This window comes from Pseudonaja textilis, chromosome Z (assembly GCF_049901715.1).
Source record: "Pseudonaja textilis isolate UNSWEBS1 chromosome Z, rPseTex1.2, whole genome shotgun sequence".
Classification (NCBI taxonomy): domain Eukaryota; kingdom Metazoa; phylum Chordata; class Lepidosauria; order Squamata; family Elapidae; genus Pseudonaja; species Pseudonaja textilis.
Genome location: NC_142008.1, coordinates 98,391,403 through 98,414,559, shown reverse-complemented (window position 1 = coordinate 98,414,559; position 23,157 = coordinate 98,391,403). Strand labels below are relative to the sequence as shown.

Genomic DNA, 23,157 nt, shown 5'->3' with positions numbered 1-23,157 from the left:
TGCAGCAACTTCCTACACATCTAATATATTTCTGTCTGGTGCTCTGTGACTTTTAGAACTGGAATAGTGTGGACTACAATTAAAGTATAAAAAAGTAACTAACTTTATAATTGATCACGAATGCCTTACACCAAAAACTTTTCTCCATAATTTACTAAACTTAATTATTTAATTGTCAAGTGTGAAAGATCAAATCCATGTGAAGGTCCAATTAAACTAGGTTAATCATAGTTATGTAGCAGAATCTTCTCAACTAACCTATCAACGATTAAAGGGGGTTGATTTATCATTTTGTTTAACTTTGCCTCCAGTTTCTGCCACTTCTCTTACTATTTCAACCTTCTGGTGCTTTCTTTTAACACTATTGTTTTGAGGAAGAGTCAGGAGTGAAGGCATTGAACTTTATTTTATGAAAAGATTGAAAAAGGTATCCAACCTACCAAAAGGTTATATAAAGTCAGCAAGGCTTCTATACTGAAATAGTTCTATTATAGCCAGTATTCATCAGTCAGCATTGGGGCTATGCACGCATCAAAAATATCTCAGGGGATATTTTTGGACCTTGCACAAATGCAGCACCTCACTCCTAATAAACTTTTCAGGGTTCCATATGGTCTTGAAAAAAATGCTCATCCTTTAAGGAAGATAGAGATAAAGCTAATGCAATTCTTAATGTGATACTTTTTTAAGGCTCACATAGAACCCTAAAAGGTGTGTGTGGGGGGGTATTTTAAAGAATAGTGGGAAGTCTTCAAAGCTAAAAGGTTTATTAGGGAAACAATGTCCCTCTCCCCTTCAAACTAACCAGCATCTTCCAAAAGAACATGAACTAAGAGCAGTAAAATGCTCAAGACCAAAGGAACATAAAATTAGTGATAATTTCCCCCCACAAACTTTAGCACTGTGTTTGGAATACTTCAGTGTTTAAGAAAAGTGAAGAATAAATGGTACATTTTACCCAAACACCAAAGAAGAAATACCAGTTTTGACATGCAATCTATTTATTGTTACATAAGTTTTTTATATGAGATGAAGCAAGGCTTCTACTTTAACACAACTAGAATTATCACAATGCAGCAGAAGAATTAACATGTTACTGATTCAAAATATAAACTTGGCCTCTTCTAAAAAGAACTCCAATGTTGATACTAGAGTCTTATTTATTAAAGTCTTTGAATTCTCAACTTGGTTCACTTTGAGGATGAAGATGATAAACTGCATTTTTAAAAAGTCCAAGAACAACTGATATTTAGTCCAACAGAGCTTTATAATGTATTCTATATTTGAAGAGTAGTCCCAATGTTAAAGAATGTTTTTTTCATATGGCCCATGAAGAGAATCAGGATTAAATGGGATTCAAGAGGCTTTTCGCAAGTCTCTGCTGCAAATAGAAAAAAGTTAAACAGAAAGCCTTGTGTTCTTCATATGTTGAATTCACATGGACCTCTTAGATTTGCGATATTCCTTCACCATTTCAGATAGCTTTTCCATAGCCTCAGGGATCCCTGCACCACTTACAGCAGAACAACCATGTATACGCCATTTGCGTCCAGTTATTTTATCCACTCCCATCCTTTCTGCCACTTCCATGGAAGGTCGTGCTTCAGGCAAATCTTGTTTGTTGGCTAGCAGCATCAAAGGCACCCCTCGCAAATCGTCAGCCTCCAATAGTGACTCCAACTCCAACCTGGCTTCTTCAAAACGATGATAGTCCATACTGTCCACAAGGAATATCAGCCCATCTGTATTGGTATGGTAATGTTTCCATAGGGCTCTGATATGCTCTTGCCCTCCAATATCCCACATAGTGAAAGTGACCTCGTTGAAGCTCTGAACTGTCTCCACATTGAAGCCCATAGTGGGGATGGTTGAAGTTTCTTCATTCGACTTCAGCTTGTAGAGGAGGGTTGTTTTTCCAGCAGCATCCAGGCCCAGAAGGAGAATACGAGCCTCCACCCCGTAGACAGAATCGTAAATTCGGCTGAATAAAAGCCCCATGGCTAGTTTAGCATAAGCAAGGTATGAAACAGAGGGGAAAGGTTTGCAATCTTATATTCAGCTAGCCTTCATTTCATTGGCTGCACGCTAGGGGGAGTGTGAAAATTCCTATTACAATACTAGCTTGTTGGAAGCTGACATGCTGGAAGTTTTGAAAAGTACCTATTTGACACAATTGTTGGTAGTTAAAGTAGCCATGTTATAATGACATCATGAACTGCTGCTTAGACTGTATTAACAAAACTGCTTCATTGTGATTATTAACACATATTCAGAAAATGATTGGGCAATTTGATACTTTTCATAACTTTCCATTAGAGTATATGTACCCATATGTACAGAGAGAGATTTTATGGCGTATTATTGCTATCTGACAAGTGGGAGTTCCATTTGGTGAGGTTTCTTTTTCTTCCTATTTTTTTTTTTATACACTTGCAAACGTAGTTCTCTAAAGATCAGTATCATAGTTATCTACTGCATGTGAATGAGTTGGTTAAACAAGGAGCAGCATTAGGAAACTGATACAATATTGTATCTATACAGATAGAAAAATGATATAGAAATGTAGATATTTTAGAATAAATTTGAATTGTGCTATATCTTAATTATGCCGTATCAATAGTAAAATATTCCTGTTTAGAATTAATCTGAATTTCAACAAGATTTACTTCCAATTAAGTTTATAAAGTACAATCTTTTTAAAAACTATTTTTAAAAAAACTAATAAGATTTTAAAATGTCAGACACTGCCTGCTTCATTTTGAAAGGTAAGACTTTTTAAAAATACATAGAAATGTCTGTGAAGTTGATTCAACAATGCATTACAATTTGATTTTAAGTATTATAGTGTCAAGCTTTATTTTTAAAAAAAAACAAATGGCAAAATAAGCAGAGAACAAGTGAAAACAGGAACATTTATTCAAGGCATTTAAATCATAATGCTGATTCTTGACATCTCCCAATTATGTGTATCTTTAGAAATAATTGGTCTGATGTTAATAAATATTCGATTGTTCATTTTTCATGCATAAGAGTATTTAGCATTCCTGCTATGTGTACCATGGGTGAGAAAAATATTACTGAGTGCGTGTTCCTAGCCCATAAAGGGTTTAAATATCCGACTATTAAGCAAAAGTAACATTATTTAAGAAAAGGAGCAGAAATGCCATATTCAACTATCGAAGAATCATAAGGTCATGATAGCTCCTATAAAATGACTATATATACACCAATCTATGGCAACAGTAAATCATAATTCATTGTGTTCGGGCGCTCGAAAAAGTTGAGAATTTACAAATATTCAAATTAGCCAGTTCTCTAGAAGCCATGATTGGTTACATTTCCAACTGTGATTAGATAAACGGAAAGGAGAAAGCAACTGCTCAAATCGCGCTAATTTTCTGCACCGGGAGAATGTACGGGAGAAAACACGTGAGAACATTCGATTGGAATCACAAGTACGCATGTGTGGAATTGGGATCAGGCGTTTGAATCTTTAGGGGAACGATGGGAAAGAGGGGGAAAAAAAGAAAAGAAATAGAATGCGCGCGCAGCCTCCGCGTTTGCTCTCGGGATTTGTATTCCCGGCTGCTGTTCGAATCTTCTCCTTGGCAACCATTTCTGCTCCAGCCTTTCTCTCCATGTCCGCATTTCCTCTTTGATGTCATCCTAATTAAAACAAAGAAAGAAAGGCATCCCGGGATTTAATTTGGACCAATGAGAAAGCGGGATGCTTTGTTCCTTTCAGATGAATTTAAGCAGAAGGAGTTTTTCGGGTCTCGGATTCAGTTAATCTTCCGATTGACTTGCAGTAGACAAGTAATAAATTCGATTGCTTACGGCTGGGATCGGTACAAATTGGGTTGAGACGCGGGAAAGGCAGGTGAAAGAGGGACGCATAGAAATAGGGTGATACAAAAGTGGGTCTGGGGGCCACGCCCCCTTTACAGAACCAGACCCTTTGCATTCCGTCTACCCCTCCCCCCAACCCACCGAAAGACCTGATTTTGGCGGCGGGGGGGGGCGTGCAGTTTATGGACGTTGGGTGCATTGTTTACTCTCATAGACCCTGGCGTAGGTTGCAATGAACGTCAAATATGCATTCGCGAAGTGCTAAATAAGAAATCCGTAGTGTGTATATGTACTCAGCAGTGAGTTCATTCTTTTCTCACGCTCTCCAAGGGGTAATAAACAATCCCCTCCCTCACTCCCCCCGGCTGGTCTCGGACAACAGAAATGCTCACTCTTTTCAGACAATGCAATTTTTAGCCAAAGCTGACAGGAAGTTATGAAAGAACGGGGGTCTCTCCCATCCCAGAATGCAGGGGAATAGAGGCATGAAGAGTGGAAATGGAGAAGAAAAAGAGGGGAAGCCTTCCCCCTTTTCTTCTCCATTTCCACTCTTCAATCCCGAAAGCAACGGATTCTGCATTGTTACTCTGTACTGCCTACCAAAAAAGTTTGGTCTTTGTTTGGCCTCTTAAAATAAGGCACATTCCCTTCAAACGGCTTTCCACATACATGTCGCCGTTTCTGTCCCTAATTCACATATTTCTTTTTACTTAAAATGAAATGGTATTCTTTCCCAACAGCAGGCTCACACTGAGTTTTGTAACTTTGCAAACCACATTTTAACCTATCCTACAGAGAGCCTCCTCACATGGTTGGTTTATGATTTGATACATTATGCAAATTCTGGGAATTAGATTAATATACATTTAATCAAAGCTTATTGTGTAGGCACTGCTCTTCAAAGCTCCTTAGCAATCTGGATTAAATTTCCCCTTATTTATTCTGTTCATATTACCAGCTCATATTCTCTTTTCCAAAGATAGTTTCATAACCTTTTAAAATATTCTTTTTAATTTCCTAAATCACATTCAGCATCAATTTTCTTAAGCTCAATTAATTACAGTGACTCTTCCTTTTTTTGAAAAGCAGGACGTAAGAAAAACTCATTAGCCACAGTAACAAAAAAAAGAGATGGCTGATGTGATTACTGCTTTATCCAGAAGCAACATTATTACCATTGTTGCTTGCTGTCATGAAATAATTTATTTAATTGTACGGTAACTATAGTTAACTATATTTTAAATAATTACTTTAAGTTCTGGAAATATTTTGGGAAATCTATAAATATAAAGTAGCTGGGGAAACCATTTTAGGTTTCACCGGGTTTTTTGGCAACTACCTCATGAAAGATATTAAACCCTTTTATTATTTCCCAAATCAATGTGACAAATTTATTTCATTAAAATAGTGACATTAAATATCAGATTTTATACAACAGGCATACTTCAATTTAAAACTTGTGCATGGACAACTTTGGCTTATTTTGTTAAAGGAATAGAATGTATGTATCTACTAGGCTCATATACTATTTGTCCAGCTGCATGCCTTTCTGAATAATATTTAAAAATATTACATGAAAATCAACATCACATAAACAGAGAAACACACACATATATCACACTCACACACATAGTGTATACATACACACACAGAACATCAGTTACATTGTACAAATAGCTTAGATTAGAACGTTGTAGCTTAAGTGGGGCAAGATTCTACTAAGTGTAAGCAAATAAAGTATTGGACTCAGATCTCACTTGTCTAGTCCCTGGGCTTGAGTCTAACACCAGTCTTCCCTCTTGCAGCTGCAGGTGCACATTCCATAAACAGAATATCCTCAACTGTTTCCTGACCTCTTCTTTATAACAACATTCTCCAAGAAATTTGAAAGGTTCCTCCCTATTTCTACGTGTTCTAAAAGTTGGAGAATGTTGTTATAAAGACGAGGTCAGGAAACAGTTGATGATATTCTGTTTATGGAATGTGCACCTGCAGCTGCAAGAGGGAAGACTGGTGTTAGACTCAAGCCCAGGGACTAGACAAGTGAGATCTGAGTCCAATACTTTATTTGCTTACACTTAGTAGAATCTTGCCCCACTTAAGCTACAACGTTCTAATCTAAGCTATTAGATACTTCCTGAAAGATTCTAGGCTGAACCACTTCCTTCTTCCCATATGCAGCTCGGGACAGCACTCTTTTTCTGGGAAAGCTCTGAAGAGACATATTCTGAGAAAAGAGATACCAGAAGAATTTACATTAGCAGATCTAATGATATCAATGGCTGCAAAGTGGGCAAGCAATACTAGGAGAGTCACATTTACTCTATCCTGATCTTGTTAGAAGCCATCCACAAGTAAAAATTAACTGGCACTTGACCAGGTAATTCATCTATTGTAGGGCTCTCCAGCTTAAATCCCACAGCTTTCTCAAAAACCTATATTTGTTTTGTAGATGAGAGTTTCTTATATGCACTCCATCATAGCTGAGCTCTGCTACTGAAATTTTCAGTATGCTATGTTATGCCTTTAATGGGTCGGTGTAAATTTGGTTACAGCCATTATCCAAAATAATTTTTATTGGCCCGTGTGTAGTCAGCTTAATGGAAACTACCAGGAAATGGCACAATATATGAGAGAGAGAGAAAAAAAGTTAAATAATCCAAAATCCCATTGTGCTTTTTTGTAAGTTGTTATTGCCATATATATGATGTGAAAATGAGAAGCAAAATCACTATTTTAAAAAAGAAAATTTATTGAATGCCATGTTTTGAGTTATATTGTATAGCAGAATTAGTGAATATTGAATGTGTAGAATTTTTTGTTGTTATTTTAACTGTTTCATGAATTTATTTTTATAATATAGCACCTTTTGTAGAAACCCCATTACAAAAAATGATGAATACACCTAATTTTTAAATTAAAAACATATTTCTACTAAGGAATAATATACTTTGAGAGTTAGGGTTTAAAAAAACTCCACACTTATATTATTTGCAATTGTGTACATATATATATAGAAAGACATGCTCAGTCAACTGTGAATGAAACAAACAAGCCATTACCTAGCGACGGAAAAACTGATTCATTGCCATAACAGACCATACTGATGATTATTCTGAAGTAACTTCTGATTTATTCAAGACTGCTGTGATTATAATCTACAGTTAAACATATCAAGTATTTAAAGTCTAGTTTGCCATCTTATCAGATTTCATTGCACTGCATTGCCCTGCACTGCGTTTAATTTTTATTCTGCTTAGAGACATCAAGATGACAAGCGCAACATACTCCTTCCATTATGAACAGATCTGGGAAGAGTCTAAAAATCATTCTAAGGACTGGAGCCAGAGAATCAGGTTAGTTTTAATAAATATAACAATCAATTAACAATTAAAGTCCCAGAACTAAGTACAAAGTATTTTTCTCTTTTTAAAAATAAATAGAATTGTACATTATTAGGTATTAAAATGTCAGCACTTTTTTAAATTGGATTTTTAGGTTTTGGAAATCTGAATTAGTGAACCATTTCAGTTATTCTTAAACAATACACTTACTATATACAATAAGATATACATGCAGACATATATACATTTTTTGCTAACTTTTCTAAATGCCTTCTCAAAGTTGTCCTGATTTCACTGGCATTTGCTTTCAGTTAATTATGCCTTGGATTCCATTCTGCTTTTGACTACGTAGAAGTAAATTTTAGCTGAGTCCAGGAGGTTATTCTTCTGAGTGGAAATATAAAAGAGTGCACTGTGATTTTGTCATTCTAAATATGAATACCTAAGAATATTTTCTGGAATGTTTTCAGATGTGGAAAAACCTATAAAGAGTCAGAAGGATTACACAACAATAGTCTAATCTGGAAATTCCCCTGGAAGACACAGGGTTTTAATATGCAGTTAAATAAGTATTGATTTCTCATTTAAAGCAAATCCCATTGTTCCTACATAAAAGTAATTTGAAATATCTGTGTATGCATAATAATACCGTTTGTCAATAGATAAGGTGATATTGTACGTACATATATTTATTATATTTATTTCTCTCTGGGTTTTTTCCAGTAATTTTATTACTCAAATATTTATTAGAAAGTTAGTACTGATTAACTTGCATCCTATTCTTTTTATTCAAAAGGGTCTAACATGCAGCATGATATAATATATCTGATGGGCTTTAATAGATGTTAACCTCTTTGTGGAAATACAGACACCTTATATATAGATTTCTTGTTACTGTCCCTTGAATTCTGCATACTTACTTAAAGCCTGAGCCTTTTAGATTCTAGTTTCAAATAAGGTTCTCTTATTCTGCTTATCGGATATTAGCAGTGAGGTGGTATTCAATAAAGGAGGATGTTATTTTGTGGCATAGCATTGTATTCCAAAATTTAAAGAGGGGTAAGCTGCAAAAGAAGCTGTATTGAAATAGATACTTAAAACTTGGATGTACACAATGGGTTAAATTCATAATAAACAGAGGTTGAATAATAGAATAAAAAGATTGAAAATCAAAGAGTGTTTTTTCCTTTAGTAGAGGTGACAATCCTTCTAACAATAATATACTTGGAGAAATTGATCTAATTAATAACTAGCAAAGAGGCAGTGCAGGTTATTTCCTTTTCTAAGTTATTTAGTAAATAAATGATCAGACTCACAGATTGGTGTATATTAATATTCACAAATTATAGATGAAATTTGCTTTCTTTTTCTGACAGAATGGGGATAGCAGATGAGACGCAAAAATATGTATTTCACAAAGAGAAACAAGAGTTCGAAGAGTTGGGTGAGAAGGATGTGTCTGAACTTGACATCTTTCCAGGTGAACTGGAAATGGAGGAAAGTGTACTGGATGCCGCTGACCAGGAAACAGTGATGTGTGAAGAGAACAGCAAAAAAGATTCCTGTTCCAATGCTATTGTCAAGAAAAAAAGAAGGAAAAAGAGGTTAGAAATAACCACTGAAAGCTAATAAAGTCTGGTTTTATTTACTAAAAGGGAAGAAAAATAGTAAGCATTGAGAGACAAAATTGTTGAACTAAATAAATTATATTTTGCTCTGTAAGGTAGGCAATTACTACATTTGATACATAAATAAATCATTATAATCTTCTTTTCAATCTCCAATGTCTCTCAATGTTTCCAAATGATATATCTCAATATATTCTAAATTCCCCCCTTTTTTCATTTTTGCTCTAAAATAAACAGGATGAAAGAAAGCTGCTTGTTCATATGTTAACGGAATGTGTGACCTGTTTGGTTTTGACTTAGTATGATGAATTTTCCTTTATTGAACAAACCTCAGTTGAACATACATAATACCATGTATGAATTGAATCATTATCTTTACAGGACTTCCCTGTGAGATTCTTGGCAATTGAACTTAAGAATTTAACCTAAGTAGAGCTGGGCAGGTTCAGACAAAATGCCTACCTGGACAAACCTTCAGCTAGGTTATAAGCAGAATATGAATACTATAACTTCTCCTGTCACTATGATCTAATACCTACTTTTGATTCTTGAGCCTTTGGTATAGCATAATAACAATTCAGCTTTTTTCAGCATTTTTATAAGTATAACAAATATAGGCTATTCTGTATGTAAGACAGCATTTCTGTTCTGCCGGGGAGTGACAGTTGGCAATCCTGCTGCATACCTTTTCAGGCCAGGCAAGTTTTTATGTCTTTCTGTCCAGTGAAGCATATTGTTTATAGTCTGACCCCTCATTCAAAGCTATGAGACTCTGACACTCATTATTCCTCTTGCGGATTCACAAGCACACTCATTTGAAAGTTAAATACTATGGATGGTAAGGGAACCAAGTGATGCTCTATTTGTGCAAGAATGCAGAATCATAGGACAAAAGACTGAATCGTTTTTAAGAGCAAGACCACCGTTCTCAGTCTTGAAAACATTTAATTAATTATTTTGGTTTTAAACCTCCTGAAAATGCTACACTTACTAAAATACCACAGATTTGTGAGGCCTTTCCTGGAGTACCATACGACATAAAGTGAAAATAAAATATTTATATTTGCATAAAACATGGCAGGATCCATATTCAGATACTGATTTAATGTTTGATTTGTGTTGCCAAATGGAATTTTGGTTATTTCTTCCAAATTCTACTTATGACATATTTTGATTCAGGTTTAAATGATACATTTCTGCTAAAGAATCAGAACAAATTCAGACTACAGTTTATTGTAATTCTCATATCTCCCTGTTGGTTCCCTCCTACAAATATTCTATCTAATCTTTATATTCCTCATCTTTATATTCATAGTCCTCTTCTAAGTACAATTTTAAAAAGCTTAATTATTCATAAATTAGGTGGTACTTAAAACTGATTTGGTAATCATTTTGCATTATACCGTATTTTTCGGACTATAGGATGTTCCGTAGTATAAGGCACACTTAGCTTTTGGGGAGGAAAACTATCAGCTGTTTCAGGCTGCAGGAATTGCCATTGTCTATTGCTGCCTCCTCATTCCCCATTTTCGGCCCATTCCGATTCCCGCATACGGAGGCTGAAAAGAGGGTGCACGGAGGCAGCAGTAGGTAATGGCAATCCCTGCAGCCTGAAACAGCTGGTCAAGGGAAGCCAATCCAACTGACAATCAGTTGCTTGTGCTATCAGGCTGTGCTGAAGCTGATCAGGCTGTTTTCTGAAAGGAGGCAAATTTCTGGGAGGCAGAGGGTGAAGGGGCTTTGGCAACATTCACTGTATTACACGCACAGACATTTCCATCCATTTTTTGGAGGGGGAAGTGCATCTTACACACTGAAAAATACGGTAAGTTGAAATCCAGTAAACCCTTAACCAAAATGGGATTTCACTGAGCTTAGTTTTCTTAGTTCACTTAGTTTTCCACAATAATACTTGATCCACAGTGTTTATGGAGACTCTCAATCATCCAGGTCTATTCTTCACCATTCAGTCAGAACTGAAGAAGCTTCTTGGATGAGAAGTGAAATGTTTTCAAGGAAAAATCCAAGAAAGTCCAGTTGCCTTTTGAAAAGAACCTTTGGGATTTGAGATTCAGGAACCAGAAGGTTCTTAAATACTTTATAGTAAGTTGTGCATTGGTTTTGCCTGTCTGCCTCTGTCTTTCTTCTTCTTTTTATGTTTTCCAGATGACCAGTGATAAATCTGACCAACTGTAAATATGAGAGTGGTAAGTACCCTGTTTCTCCAACAATATGGCCTCCCCCAGTAGGAAGTCCCAGCATGTTTTATAGGCATGAAATGAAATTAAGCCCCTCCCCCCAAATTAAGGCCTATATTAAAACATGCGAAATGGGGGGAATGGTGTGGGGGGCTTGCCATTAGGAAGTACTTTCATTGCACACCCGGATATGGTGCTGCCTGCGTTGACCCCGATACGAAGTGCCCCACCAATGCCGAGGTCAACATCCAAGCCATCGCCGCCCGCCCGAAGATGCAAGGGGGGGAATTAAGTCACCCCCGAAAAGATGGCCTAGCCATTTTTTCGGGGCTCAAAAAAAAATAAGACCCAGCTTTATTATATGAGAAACACGGTATAATCTATAATTATGAGGCTGAATATATTTCTCAGTTGGTTCAGTGAGGAAAAAGCCCACAATTTTTATTAAAAAGCAGCTTCCAAATTAATGAAATTCTGAGGTTTGTTCTAGCTTTTGTTTGAAAAATTTAAAAATATATTTATACTTAACAATTGAAAGTATTGTTTGGAATCTAACATTCATCTTCAGTTTCCACACATTCACCTCATTTTCTTTCTTTCTTATAGTTCCTAAATTTATGTGTTTTCTGAAGCTGTCTCATATTGTCCAATGTAAGACTAGCATTTTAAAGATAAGTGTGTGGAGGAATTCACACAAGTTCACCAACTGGAGTTGGCACAAGTTCATATTAAACCAATAATAATATGGTATATTTTTCCATGAAATTAAAATACATAGTTTAGTTATTGTACTTAAGTTACGATGTACCCTCTGAATAGAACTTGTTCTTCCATTTCTTTTCCCTAATATTTCGATATAAACTGATGTGATTCTGTCTCTTCCTATCACACAGTACGTCGGGCTGCCAAAATGTGTGGACTTCGGGAAGCAATTGAGATGGATGACTGGACCTTGTATTGGACAGATTATTCTGTCTCTCTGGAGCGGGTGATGGAGATGAAAAGTTATCAGGTATTTATTACTATCACCCTGAGATGGAGCTAAACGATCTGTGTTTTTATTTGTAAAAAAAGATGTGAAAGTTTGAATTGTACTGATTATTTACCTTTGATCCCGTTTTTAGAAAATAAATCATTTCCCTGGAATGACAGAAATCTGTAGGAAGGACCTTCTAGCCAGAAATATGAGCAGAATGTTAAAGCTTTTCCCCAAAGAATTCAACTTCTTTCCCAAGACTTGGTGTCTCCCTGCTGAGTGAGTCTTTATAAAATTTACCTCCCATATTTTTTTCTTATTTAGTTTCTCTTTTTCATCATAAAAGTTTAGGACATGAACATGGACATATGCAAATAAATTTGGCCTAAATGTTTTATTAAAAAGTATAGAAGTCTCTTTTAGAATTCAAACCACTCTACTATGAGCCCTAATTATTACTGAAGATTCCATCTCTCCCCTCCCCATGGGTGTGACTTTGAGAAAAAGCCTTCCTAATTGAATATTATCCCATTCTGGATTTCAGTTCCCATAATTTCCTACCAAGATGTCTAACAGTTTTAGGGCTAGCAGTTTGGAATGTTCTTGGGCTACTGTATATTTTTTAAATAACATGTTTTTCCTTTTCATTGATCTCAGCTATGGTGAATTGCAGGCCTTTGGGAGATCAAAAAAACATAAAACTTACATCTGTAAACCAGACTCTGGTTGTCAAGGCAAAGGCATTTTCATCACAAAAACTGTAAGAGATATCAAACCTGGGGAGGATTTGATCTGCCAGCTCTATATCTCAAAGGTGATCCTCTTGTATTGAAACAGGTCTCAGCCGGTCTCCTGGAAGTCCGCAGATTTGCAGGGAAAACAACCAGCTCATAGACTTCAGACTGGGTAAAGCTAAATAAAGGTTTATTCATAAACAACGAATTCCGCATCTGACAAGAATGGAATGAAGCCAATTAAGGTTAGCGCTGGGAGCATCTGCCTCCCAGCGCTGTTTATAGCTGTGCCATGCCCCCACCTAAATATATCTACCTCCTGAGTTCCACTCCATGCTAATCACTCCCCCACTAATCATTCCCTGCTTCTGGCATTTGATCATGGATTAGCATTCACTGCCTCGCCTAACATACCTGTCTATCCCCAGCCCAGCTATCACCCATTACACACACACTCCAGTCAGCAACCATCTTCACAATTGGAAAGGTTATGTCCCAGCTCCTTGGTGATGTCATTAGTGTCTGGGTTATTCTTGGGAGTCTCTCCTCCGCTGTTGTTGTTGCGCTAGCTAGCCGGATGTTGTCTGTCTACAGACTGGGATTCCCCCAGAAGTGCTATGCATTGGCGGGCTCTGAGGTATGTCGCCATGCCCAGAGCCCGACAGGCTGCCCCCTCTACCAGAGATCCACCTGCAAAATGAGAACGAATATTTGAGTTCACAGCCTTAACAGGAACTGTATTGCCCCCTGCCCTTGTAGGATGTTTCAGGTGGAATTGACAGCATAGCCGTGGAGCGTTCACATCTGTGTGGGCAACCCATTAAGCATCTGCGATTGGATATCCTTTCCACCTAATCAGATATTGCAAAGTTCCTCTACGCCTACGGGAATCCAGGATTTCTCCTATTTCATAATGGTCATCCCTTAAGGGGCCAGGTGGTGATTGAGACTGACTTCTCTCTATGTTAGCTGGTTTGAGAAGACTAATATGGAAAACGGAGTGCACCCGCCTGAACCATGATGGTAGCTTTAGTTGTACGGTGACAGGATTGATTATCCAAACTATGGGAAACAGTCTGACGTATTTCGGACCTAATTTCCTACAGAGCAGTCCTAGGTTTAAGTACTTAATAGACAGGTATACAGGTTCCCTGATGTTGAAGACTTTATGATCAGTCCTTTTTGTATCGTCTTGCTTTTTATATGCAGTAAAAGCATCATGTAATGCTTGGTGTACTGTCCTCCAAGTCTCCTTTATTTTTCCAGATCATATAGTAGCTGTTGTGGGTTCTTGTGTTCCCTGTGGCCATTCAGGAATGGGCACAAACTACTCCATGTACAGTAAAAATGGGGTATGTCCTGTGCTGCTATGTACCATATTGTTATACGCTACCTCAGCAAACGGTAGTACCTCGGACCAGTCAGTTTGCTGATAGGAAATGTAGCAGCATAGGTACTGTTCTATAGCTGCATTCGTTCATTCAGCAGCGCCATTTGTGCTTGGATGATAAGCAGAACTCAGTCCCTGTGATGACCCTATCAAACGCACAAATTCACACCAGAACTGGGCAGTAAATTTCACTCCTCGGTTTGATATTATCTGCCTTGGCACTCCATGTAATCTGTAAATATGTTTAATAAAGAGATTAGCCAATTTACGAGCAGATGGCAGACAAGCACAGGATATAAAATGCATCTGTTTTGAAAATAAATCTATTACCATCCAAATGACGGTATATCCATGGCTGTTTAGTAGTTCTACTATGAAGTCCATGGCTATATCCTGCCATGGTCTGTTGGGACTGGAGGCCATTTGTAGCAATCCCAACAGTTTTCCAGGGTGAGACTTGGTGGTAGCACAGATCGGACAGCTCTTCATGTTACGTTCTATATCTGATCTCATTGAAGGTCACCAGAATTGTCTTTTAGCCAGATGTAATGCCTTCAAAAAACCATAATGTCCAGCCTATTTAAAATCCTGGCACCGTTGCAATATGATATCCCTCAAAGTTTCAGGTATATAAAGCTTTCTTCCTTGGCATGCTATGCCATCCTGGATGTCACAGTGGATATGGTTCACTATCAACCATGGGTCATCTTTGATGATAGTTGGTAAGTCGATCGAAATCAGTTTAATTCGTAAGGAGTGTAAGGTCTCTCGTCCTTGAATAATTGGTTGTATTACCACATCTCTTTGGCACTCATATTGAGGTAGACACGATAATGCGCCTGCTAACAAGTTATTTCCTGCTGGTACATATTTTAGGACAAAATTGAACTGTTGGAAATATGCCAAATGCACTTGTTTAGGCAATAATTTCCTTGGTGTCTGAAGGGCCTCTAGGTTTTTATGGTCCGTACATACTTCAAACAGTTGTTGGGCTCCCTCCAGAAAATGCCTCCATGTTAACAAAGCCTGCAAAGTACTGCAAAGGCTTCCTTTTCCTAGATAGCCCAATCCTTCTCAGTTGGACTTGGTTTCCTCGAGGTATAGACACACGGTTGTAATATTCCATTTTGGTTTTTCTGTAAAAGCTCAGCGCCTACCGCTAAGTCACTAGCATCCTCCTGAATCACGAATGGGAATTCCGGATTTGGGTGTTTCAATACTGACTTTTCAGTGAACTTCTGTTTTAGGGATTGGAACGCACATTGACACCTATCTGACCATGTCATGGACTGTCCGGGCCTGGGTTTTGTTGCTTGTATTTGTTTTGTTTTTAACAAGTCAGTTAACGGCAGCACAATAGTAGCAAATGAGGGTATGAACTGTCTAGAAAAGTTGGCAAAACCCAGGAAGCTCTGCAATTGTTTGTGAGTAGTAGGAGCTCGCCAATCCAATACAGCTTGTATTTTACTAGGATCCATCTCTATGCCCTCAGCTGAGATTTGATACTGCAAATAGTCCAATTGGGTGCGATCAAATTCGCATTTTGTAAGTTTTACAAATAACTGAGCTGCTAATAACTTTTTAAGGACTTGTTTCACCAATTGTACATGATGCTCCATTGTATCTGAATATATCAGTATGTCATCAAGGTACACCAATGCATCCCTATACAAATGCTCATGCAGAACCTCGTTTATGAGCTGCATAAAAACTGCTGGGGCTCCCTGCAACCCAAAGAGCATAATTCTAAATTGGTAGTTCCCTAGCAGACAGTTGAATGTCATTTTCCTTTTTTCACCAGCCCTTATCTGTATCATATAATATGATGCATGTAGGCCTAGCTTCCTGAAGATTCGACCTTTTGCTAAAGTAGCTAACAAATCCTTGATGAGTGGTAGTGGATACAGTGGCTCCTTACATACAGTGTTGAGACCCCTAAAATCCATATTTTATACAGCCTTAACCCACCATCCTCTTTTTCTCTAAACAAGACCGGAGCCACTATATGCGCACGTCCTGGTTTGATAAAGCCCCTCACTAAGTTTTTAATCTATATACTTGTACATTTCTTCCATCTACGGTGGAGTCATTGAGTACATGCAGTGTTTAGGTAGTTTAATCCCTGGGATTAATTCGATTGCGCAGTCAGTAGGCCTATGAGATAGTAACTGGTTGCTACCAGTCTCATTAAAAATGTCAGCTAAATTATTGTATATCGTAGGATAAGTGGGGCTAAAATCAGTGGGACTATCAGCCAATAAGCTGTGTACTGCGGTGGCTGATATGGCATCAGCTATATCTTCCTTTGGGGGATCAAGTCCTACTGCCAACCGTATCTTCCTGAAACCCCCTTCCCATCAAATAGTTGGGCCCCATTTATCCAGCCATGTGAGTCCAAGAAGTATAGCCTCTGTCATATGGTCCACAACCACAAAAGAAATCCGCTCTCAGTGATTCCCATATCCATACGCATGGGCTTGGTTTGGTGTATCACTGGTGCCCCACCCAGCATGGACCCATCCACCTGAGTCAAGTTTATGGGAGTAGGTAGGTGTAATAGCTGTAATCCCACTTTCTGCACTTTCTGTGTGGGTTATTGAGCACCATGCACACCCCAAGTCAACCAACGCACCAAGGCCCAACCTTTGATTCGTTGCAATGTTTGTAATTGTGATTGGTATAACAAAAGGGTGAATGGGGCTACTTACCATTAGGTCATCTGTACTACCCTCATCCATTTCATATCCAATTTGAGGTGATTTCTTGGCAGTTGCCATCTCATCTGCCGCCCATTCAAACTCAGTATTGGCGTCTGATTAACCCACCGCTCTGGAGCATTTGGGAGGCTGTCAAGAATGATCACTGGCCCTCACACTCCCAAGACCCAGTTGTGGTTGTTGTCTTGACATACACAAAGGAGGTAGCAGGCACTCTGCTGCCCTATGTCCAGGTTGATCACACCGGTAACATTTAAACAGCCCCCTCCCCTGTTGGGTTTGGCTGAGAGAACACCTAGGCAGGTTTGGCCTACTGGGTAGTCCTCTATGAACTCCGTTTCCCACATCACTCCACACTTTCAATTGACATAATCTGGAGTCCAATTCAATGGCTGCATGGTACCACTCCTGCAACTTTGATGGCAGACCCCGGTATAAATACACTTGGCCCAACTCCCGGTCTAATCCCTCCCTGAACAAATGGACCAACATCCTTTATGGATAAGCATAGTGCCTGCCAGCTACCCTTCTGAACTCTTGCACATATTCCTTCACTGGCCGTCCGCATTGTTGTCGCGCTAGTAAATCATCTTCCACCTGTTGGGCTTGTGGACTATCTTTGAAGCGATGTTACAGAGCGTCCAGAAAGAGGCCCACATCAGCCAATTCTGCTGAGCATACCCTATGGGACCAGCAGCCCATTCTCTGGCCTCATCTGTTAATACCCCCGTTATGGCAACCACCATAGCCCAATGGGATAGATAGAATTTCCCATACAGATCTAGGTGGTTAATAACCTGTCCAAGAAAGACTGCCATACAGTTGGAATTCCCATCAAAGATAGCTTGTAATGGTGGGGGTCTACCTTGTGGTGGACCCCACAACAGCCCAGGCACTGGAGTTCCTGCGGCACACTCTAGAGCAGTGGTAGTCAACCTGGTCCCTACCACCCAATAGTGGGCATTCCAGCTTTCATGGGTGGCAGGGGTTTTGTCCCCTATTTTATAAATCACCATTACTGTGGAACTGGTGGGCAGTTAGAGAAAATTTTACTACTAACAAAGATACAAAAGTGGGTGGTAGGTATAAAAAGGTTGACTACCCCTGCTCTAGAGCTTGTTGGGATCCTGCACTCTTCCATACGGCTCCACTCTTGCATACTCCCAGAATCAGATATTCATCTCCCGGGAAAACCTGTTTGGCCGGGCAGTGCTGTGACAGTGTCATAGAAGCATTTAGGCTGTAAGTCCTGATGTTCCAGGGGCCTGCTCACATCCTGCCCTATGGATCCCACTGGTCTGGAGCTCCATAACAACCCACTTGAGGACCCATAGCTACATCTCCAACTTGGTCCTTCCTTCATATTTCATCCAGAAGGCTCCTGTACCAACACCTCACCAAATTGTGCCCTTAAAATATCTAAGGTGTTACTGCCAGGAACTGTCCAGCCACTGTCATCCAACCCCAGCCATCTCTGTACCTTCCATTCCTTAGCTGAGCCAGGGCTATGAGCACTTTGTTGTGACTTCCAGTCATCCATTCCAACCTCCGCCTGTTCCAATGGCTCGCTTAGCCTTACTGACTTCCTCTCACTGTTGGATGCAGTACATTCAGTGCAGGTCTTTCAGCTTTAGAATCCCCCAGCACCCCCTCCATTTCTTCCATTTTCTCTTCTGCCTCTGCAGTTGGCACAAACTCCAGGTCTGTTCCCTCCGCCATCCTGCATCTTCCCTTGACAGCAAACAATAAAGATAAATGTCAACGCTAATCTTCTCTCAGCCGGTCTCCTGGAAGTCCACAGGTTTGCAGGGAAAACAAATCAACTCATAGACTTCAGACTGGGTAAAGCTGAGTAAACATTTATTCACAAACAATGAACTCCCCATCCAACAAAAATGGAATGAAGCCAATTAAGGTTAGCGCTGGGAGCGTCTGTCTCCCAGCGCTGTTTATAGCTGTGGCCATTCCCCCACCTAAATGCATCTACCTCCTGAGTTCTTCTCCATGCTAATCACTAGTCACCCACTAATCATTACCTGCTTTTGGCATTTGATTGTGGATTAGCATTCCCTGCCTTTCCTATCGTTGCCTCACCTAACGTCCCTGTCTATCCCCGGCCCAGCTATCACCCATTGCACACACCCCTGTCAGCAAGCATCTTCACAATTAGAAAGGCATGTCCTGGCTCCTTAAGCAACGTCATCAGTGTCCGAGTTATTCCTGGGAGTCTCTCTTCCGCTGTTGTCACCTCACGAGGTAGCTGGATGCTGGTTTGTCAGCTGTTGAGCGGTCGTCAGCTGTTCAGCAGCGTATCAGCTCAGTGGCAGCATGGAGAGTCTGGCTACAGACCAGGATTCCCCAGAAGCGCTTCACATTGGCAGTCTCCGAGATACATTGCCATGCCCAGAGCCCAACAGCTCCCTGTATTGCTGTGAGTCTTTCTAGCCATTTTAACCAAAACTGATAGATACTCAAAAGCAGTCTATTTCTGAGAAATAAAATCAGTGTGTCAAAAACCATTGATGATCACTAAATCTTCTCCATACGGGAATTATATGGATTAAAGTGTGAGAACTCCTAAAGAAGCATCTACTGTTGAAATGGGAAGAGCCTCCTGCTGTTTGTGGGAAAGCATCCAGAAATCATGGGAATGTGGGTGAAGAGGTGGGGAAACTTACTGGGATTAGAATGAAGAATGAAAATAGCTAAAGTGAATGGGTTGGGCAACAGGTTGAGAGAAGCCAAATCCTAAAGAAAGTCAGCCATGACATTGATTACAAAGTTCCAATCTAAATTAACTGGAAGATCATTGAAATATGCTGCATTATGAAGTAAATTTAGAGCTTGTTAGAAAATTGATTTTAGATTGAATTCATAATCAAGTATAAGTACCACAGTAGTAGATTACAGACTAGAATAACCACAGTTGAATTTGTATTATTTGATATTTTTGGTGCAAGTCAGTCATGGTTTGAATATGCTTATTTGGAATTGGCTAAAATTTCCCTCTTGCCCCCCACAACTTTGATCACAGAATGAAGAAAGCAGGAGCAACTTTTTTGTAATTGACATCTAACCCTCATTAGCTGCCTGGTTGTTTGACCTGCCAGGGTGATAGCTTTTTTTACACTAACGGCCCTTGGAACTTGAGGAAGTTTTATGAAGAAATTGCAGAATGGGGCAAGGAATTGTTGAGGATGATTTGAGCACGGCATAGACCATGGTATGGCAATGAATATTTGACCTGGAAGAGTGAATACTTGGAGAGATCATAAAGGTGCAATTCAAATATCTGTTGCTGTTACCCATAAAACAAATTTTAATTTAGTGGTCTTCAGTTACAACAAATGGATTTTAATGAAACTATAGTGTAAGAAATTTCGTTTTGACAAAGGCAGATCAACCATGGCAACTTCTCTGGAGCAAGAGTGGGCAACTTTCTGTTTTAACTGAACGTTAAAACAATCTCTGTGGGCATCTAGAAGTCAATTGAAATAAGTGAGTGGAACCCAAGCTAACAATAGCTGATGACTCATTTCTGTTTCTGGCACACTGTTTTTTTCTATCTGGTGTTATTTCTTTTTTTCTCCAAGGCAATAGGCTATTGGGATAGAAATTATATGATACTAGAAGTTGAATGAAATCTTGCAGAAATTAATGGCTACATGTAATATTATAGCTGTGGATTGCCCTCCCTAACTCAGAAGAATGTAGGACCACTCCTATTCAAGTTCTTAAATAACTGGTTGAGGTAGCTCTCTGTTGGGTATGCACTTAAAGCTGATTATATGTGGCATCATTCAAGAAATTTGACTTGATGACTTACAAAGCCTATCTGAATCTATGAATCAATGACAGCCCTCCCCAATTTATTTTGCTATACCTCTAGAAAAAAATTAAAGAACTTTAACCATTATTAGCAGATGGAGATTTTATACTTTAGGAACTCATTGAGAATGGCCATATGTTGTCCTTTTGAGTACATACTTATATGAGTCCCATTACATTAATGAGATTGGTACAATGTATTTTTAGTTATTTCATATAGTACAGAGCTTTTTGGCCTCCATTTATCAAAAAGTATGACTGAATTGATTTTTACTAGATTATAAGCAGTTAGCAAAAACTCAGAAATATGTATATTGTCCAATGTGTGATTTTTCTAGATGAAGCTCTATTTGTAGATATTTACTTGAAAATTAATCTTCTTTTCTCAAGCCATTTATTATTGATGGTTTCAAGTTTGATCTTCGGATTTATGTGTTGGTGACATCGTGTGATCCACTACGAGTATTTGTTTATGAGGAGGGACTTGCACGTTTTGCAACATCTATGTATTCCGATCCATCACAAAGTAATTTGGTGAGTCAAAAGGCTGTATTTTGTTGACATAAATAGTGATACTAAAACATCAATTGATTTCAGTTTGAGCCTGACCACTGTTTTGGGGAGGGATATTTCTCAATATTTCCCCCAAAGTAATTTTTAAATGTCACTAGAACTGAGGAATCTTTACTACTGAATTATACTGATATATTTATCACACTGGTGGATTGACAAGTGTTGGTAACAGTCCCCTTAAATATGAATGAGATATTCCTCTAATTTGAATGAAAGTTGAATCTGCTGATTTCACACACAAAAACATACTGCAAACTATCTTTTTTTTTGTTCATGCTATGTAAAGGCATATCCAAACATGGAAGTGTCACCTTTGTTAAATTGTCAGATGTGGGATGATTGAAACTGCATCTTTCATATGTATGCAGTGCATATGATGAATGTTAAAAAGGAACAAGGCCTGTTCCCATCATTTTGTAAGGAATTGCTTTGCAAATTCGTCTGATTCTGTGGTCCTCCATGTGTCCTCGTCTTCCCCACCTGGAATAGCAAGCACTTTCTTTATTGTCCAATGGAAAGGCATTGAAAACATCTACTATGTTTTCTTTCTCTTACTTGGAAATATTTCTTTTTCTGGTCAAGGTGATTATTATTGTGACAATTAGCGAACGTTTAAGAGCACAGCAAAGCTGCCCTTCAAAACAGCAAATGAACAGTGGGAAAATTACTGCCTTAGTGTGTTTGTTTCATGAGCACAGGAGAAGCCATAGGAGCCAACAATAGGAACAAGTTAGAAATTCCCATCAGTGGGGAGTGTATTTTTGTTGTCTTTGTTTACAACAGCAGCTGAATAGCTAGAAGTCTGCAAAGTCATGGCCACATGCCATGGTATTGGATTAACACAGCCATTGTGTACATAAAGGCCTATAATTTACTTTACATTTTCTGCTTTTGAGCCTAGATAACTATCTCTGTCTCAACTGATTTTTGTAAAAGACCAACACTTGGTAGATTCAATTTGGAAGAAAGAAGCAATGCAAGGGAGAAAGCACTTAACCTTTCTCTGCCTGCACTTCTCCACTTCAAATCACTACCTCCAAATACTTTTATCCCTGCAAGATTCCAGATATTGTTTTTTGTAATAGATATTTTTACAAGGTACAGACTATGGTTACTCCCATAACCAAGGTAAGGCTGTGGAATATATAAATCAGATGTTCCTGTACTATATCTTCCCAAAATCTTTTATTACTGGACAGGTTGCTGGAATGTGGGTTCACCAATATTTGGAGTATTATGCAGAATTAATAAAGCATTTTATCTTTCTTTCTTTATTTTAGTGCAGACCATGGAATAGTAATCAGCCCTTGAACCAGTATATTTTTTTAATATATATTTCTTATTTGTTTTAGATGTGCTCTTGGTTTCTCACAAAAGTGTCTAGGTAGATATGGGTTTCTTTCAGATCTATGGTTATACAAATCTCATGTTGCTTTCTTAAATAATTTATTTTTATCAAGGAATTTAGAACACACACATACACAAAAAGTTTCAGCTTATTGTCTCATACAACAACAAAAAATTTAAATCATTTTTATGTTACTGAAATTGCATTACCAAATAAATTAAGGAAAACTAAGTAAGATAAATATTATTGCACACTTGAAAGAAGATGTAAAGGCCAGACAGTTTAAGCTTCCCACAAAATATGAGTGTTTCACATACTATTCTCTGACCCTCCAATCCTGAGACTAAAACGTAAGGGGGATTAAAATCTCTCTAGCCTAATAACCTGCTTGTTGTTTAATTATTTACAGGACAATGTCTGCATGCACCTGACTAATTATTCAATTAACAAGCACAGCGCTAATTTTGTACGAGATGAAGATTCTGGTAGTAAGAGGTACAAAATGTTTTCCAACATAATCATAGACGTGGGATGCTGGTGGCTTGCTCTCATGAATCTTTACAGCCATTTCA

The 23,157-nt window shown here is 38.5% G+C and overlaps 2 protein-coding genes across 3 annotated transcripts in view; one reads left to right on the top strand and one right to left on the bottom strand.

Moving 5' to 3' along the window:
* Positions 1 to 1,068: 1,068 nt before the first annotated feature.
* On the bottom strand, positions 1,069 to 1,998 carry LOC113442905 (uncharacterized). Its single transcript, XM_026710754.2, has one exon. It carries the CDS (start codon positions 1,996 to 1,998, stop codon positions 1,435 to 1,437), a length of 564 nt encoding a protein of 187 aa, XP_026566539.1. The 3' UTR covers positions 1,069 to 1,434.
* Positions 1,999 to 3,657: 1,659 nt separating this feature from the next.
* The window catches only part of TTLL6 (tubulin tyrosine ligase like 6), a 55,474-nt gene continuing 35,974 nt past the window's right edge, over positions 3,658 to 23,157 (top strand). Inside the window, exons 1-9 of one of the 2 annotated variants that reach the window (XM_087918230.1) lie at positions 3,658 to 3,816; positions 7,110 to 7,205; positions 8,570 to 8,797; positions 10,991 to 11,028; positions 11,913 to 12,031; positions 12,144 to 12,274; positions 12,653 to 12,809; positions 21,055 to 21,198; positions 22,995 to 23,080. In XM_087918230.1, the coding sequence (XP_087774356.1) occupies positions 7,120 to 7,205; positions 8,570 to 8,797; positions 10,991 to 11,028; positions 11,913 to 12,031; positions 12,144 to 12,274; positions 12,653 to 12,809; positions 21,055 to 21,198; positions 22,995 to 23,080 (989 nt within the window). In that variant the 5' untranslated portion in view covers positions 3,658 to 3,816; positions 7,110 to 7,119. Of the gene's footprint in view, positions 3,817 to 7,109; positions 7,206 to 8,569; positions 8,798 to 10,987; positions 11,029 to 11,912; positions 12,032 to 12,143; positions 12,275 to 12,652; positions 12,810 to 21,054; positions 21,199 to 22,994; positions 23,081 to 23,157 lie in introns of those variants that run through there. The other variant, XM_087918231.1, reaches the window with a different exon arrangement.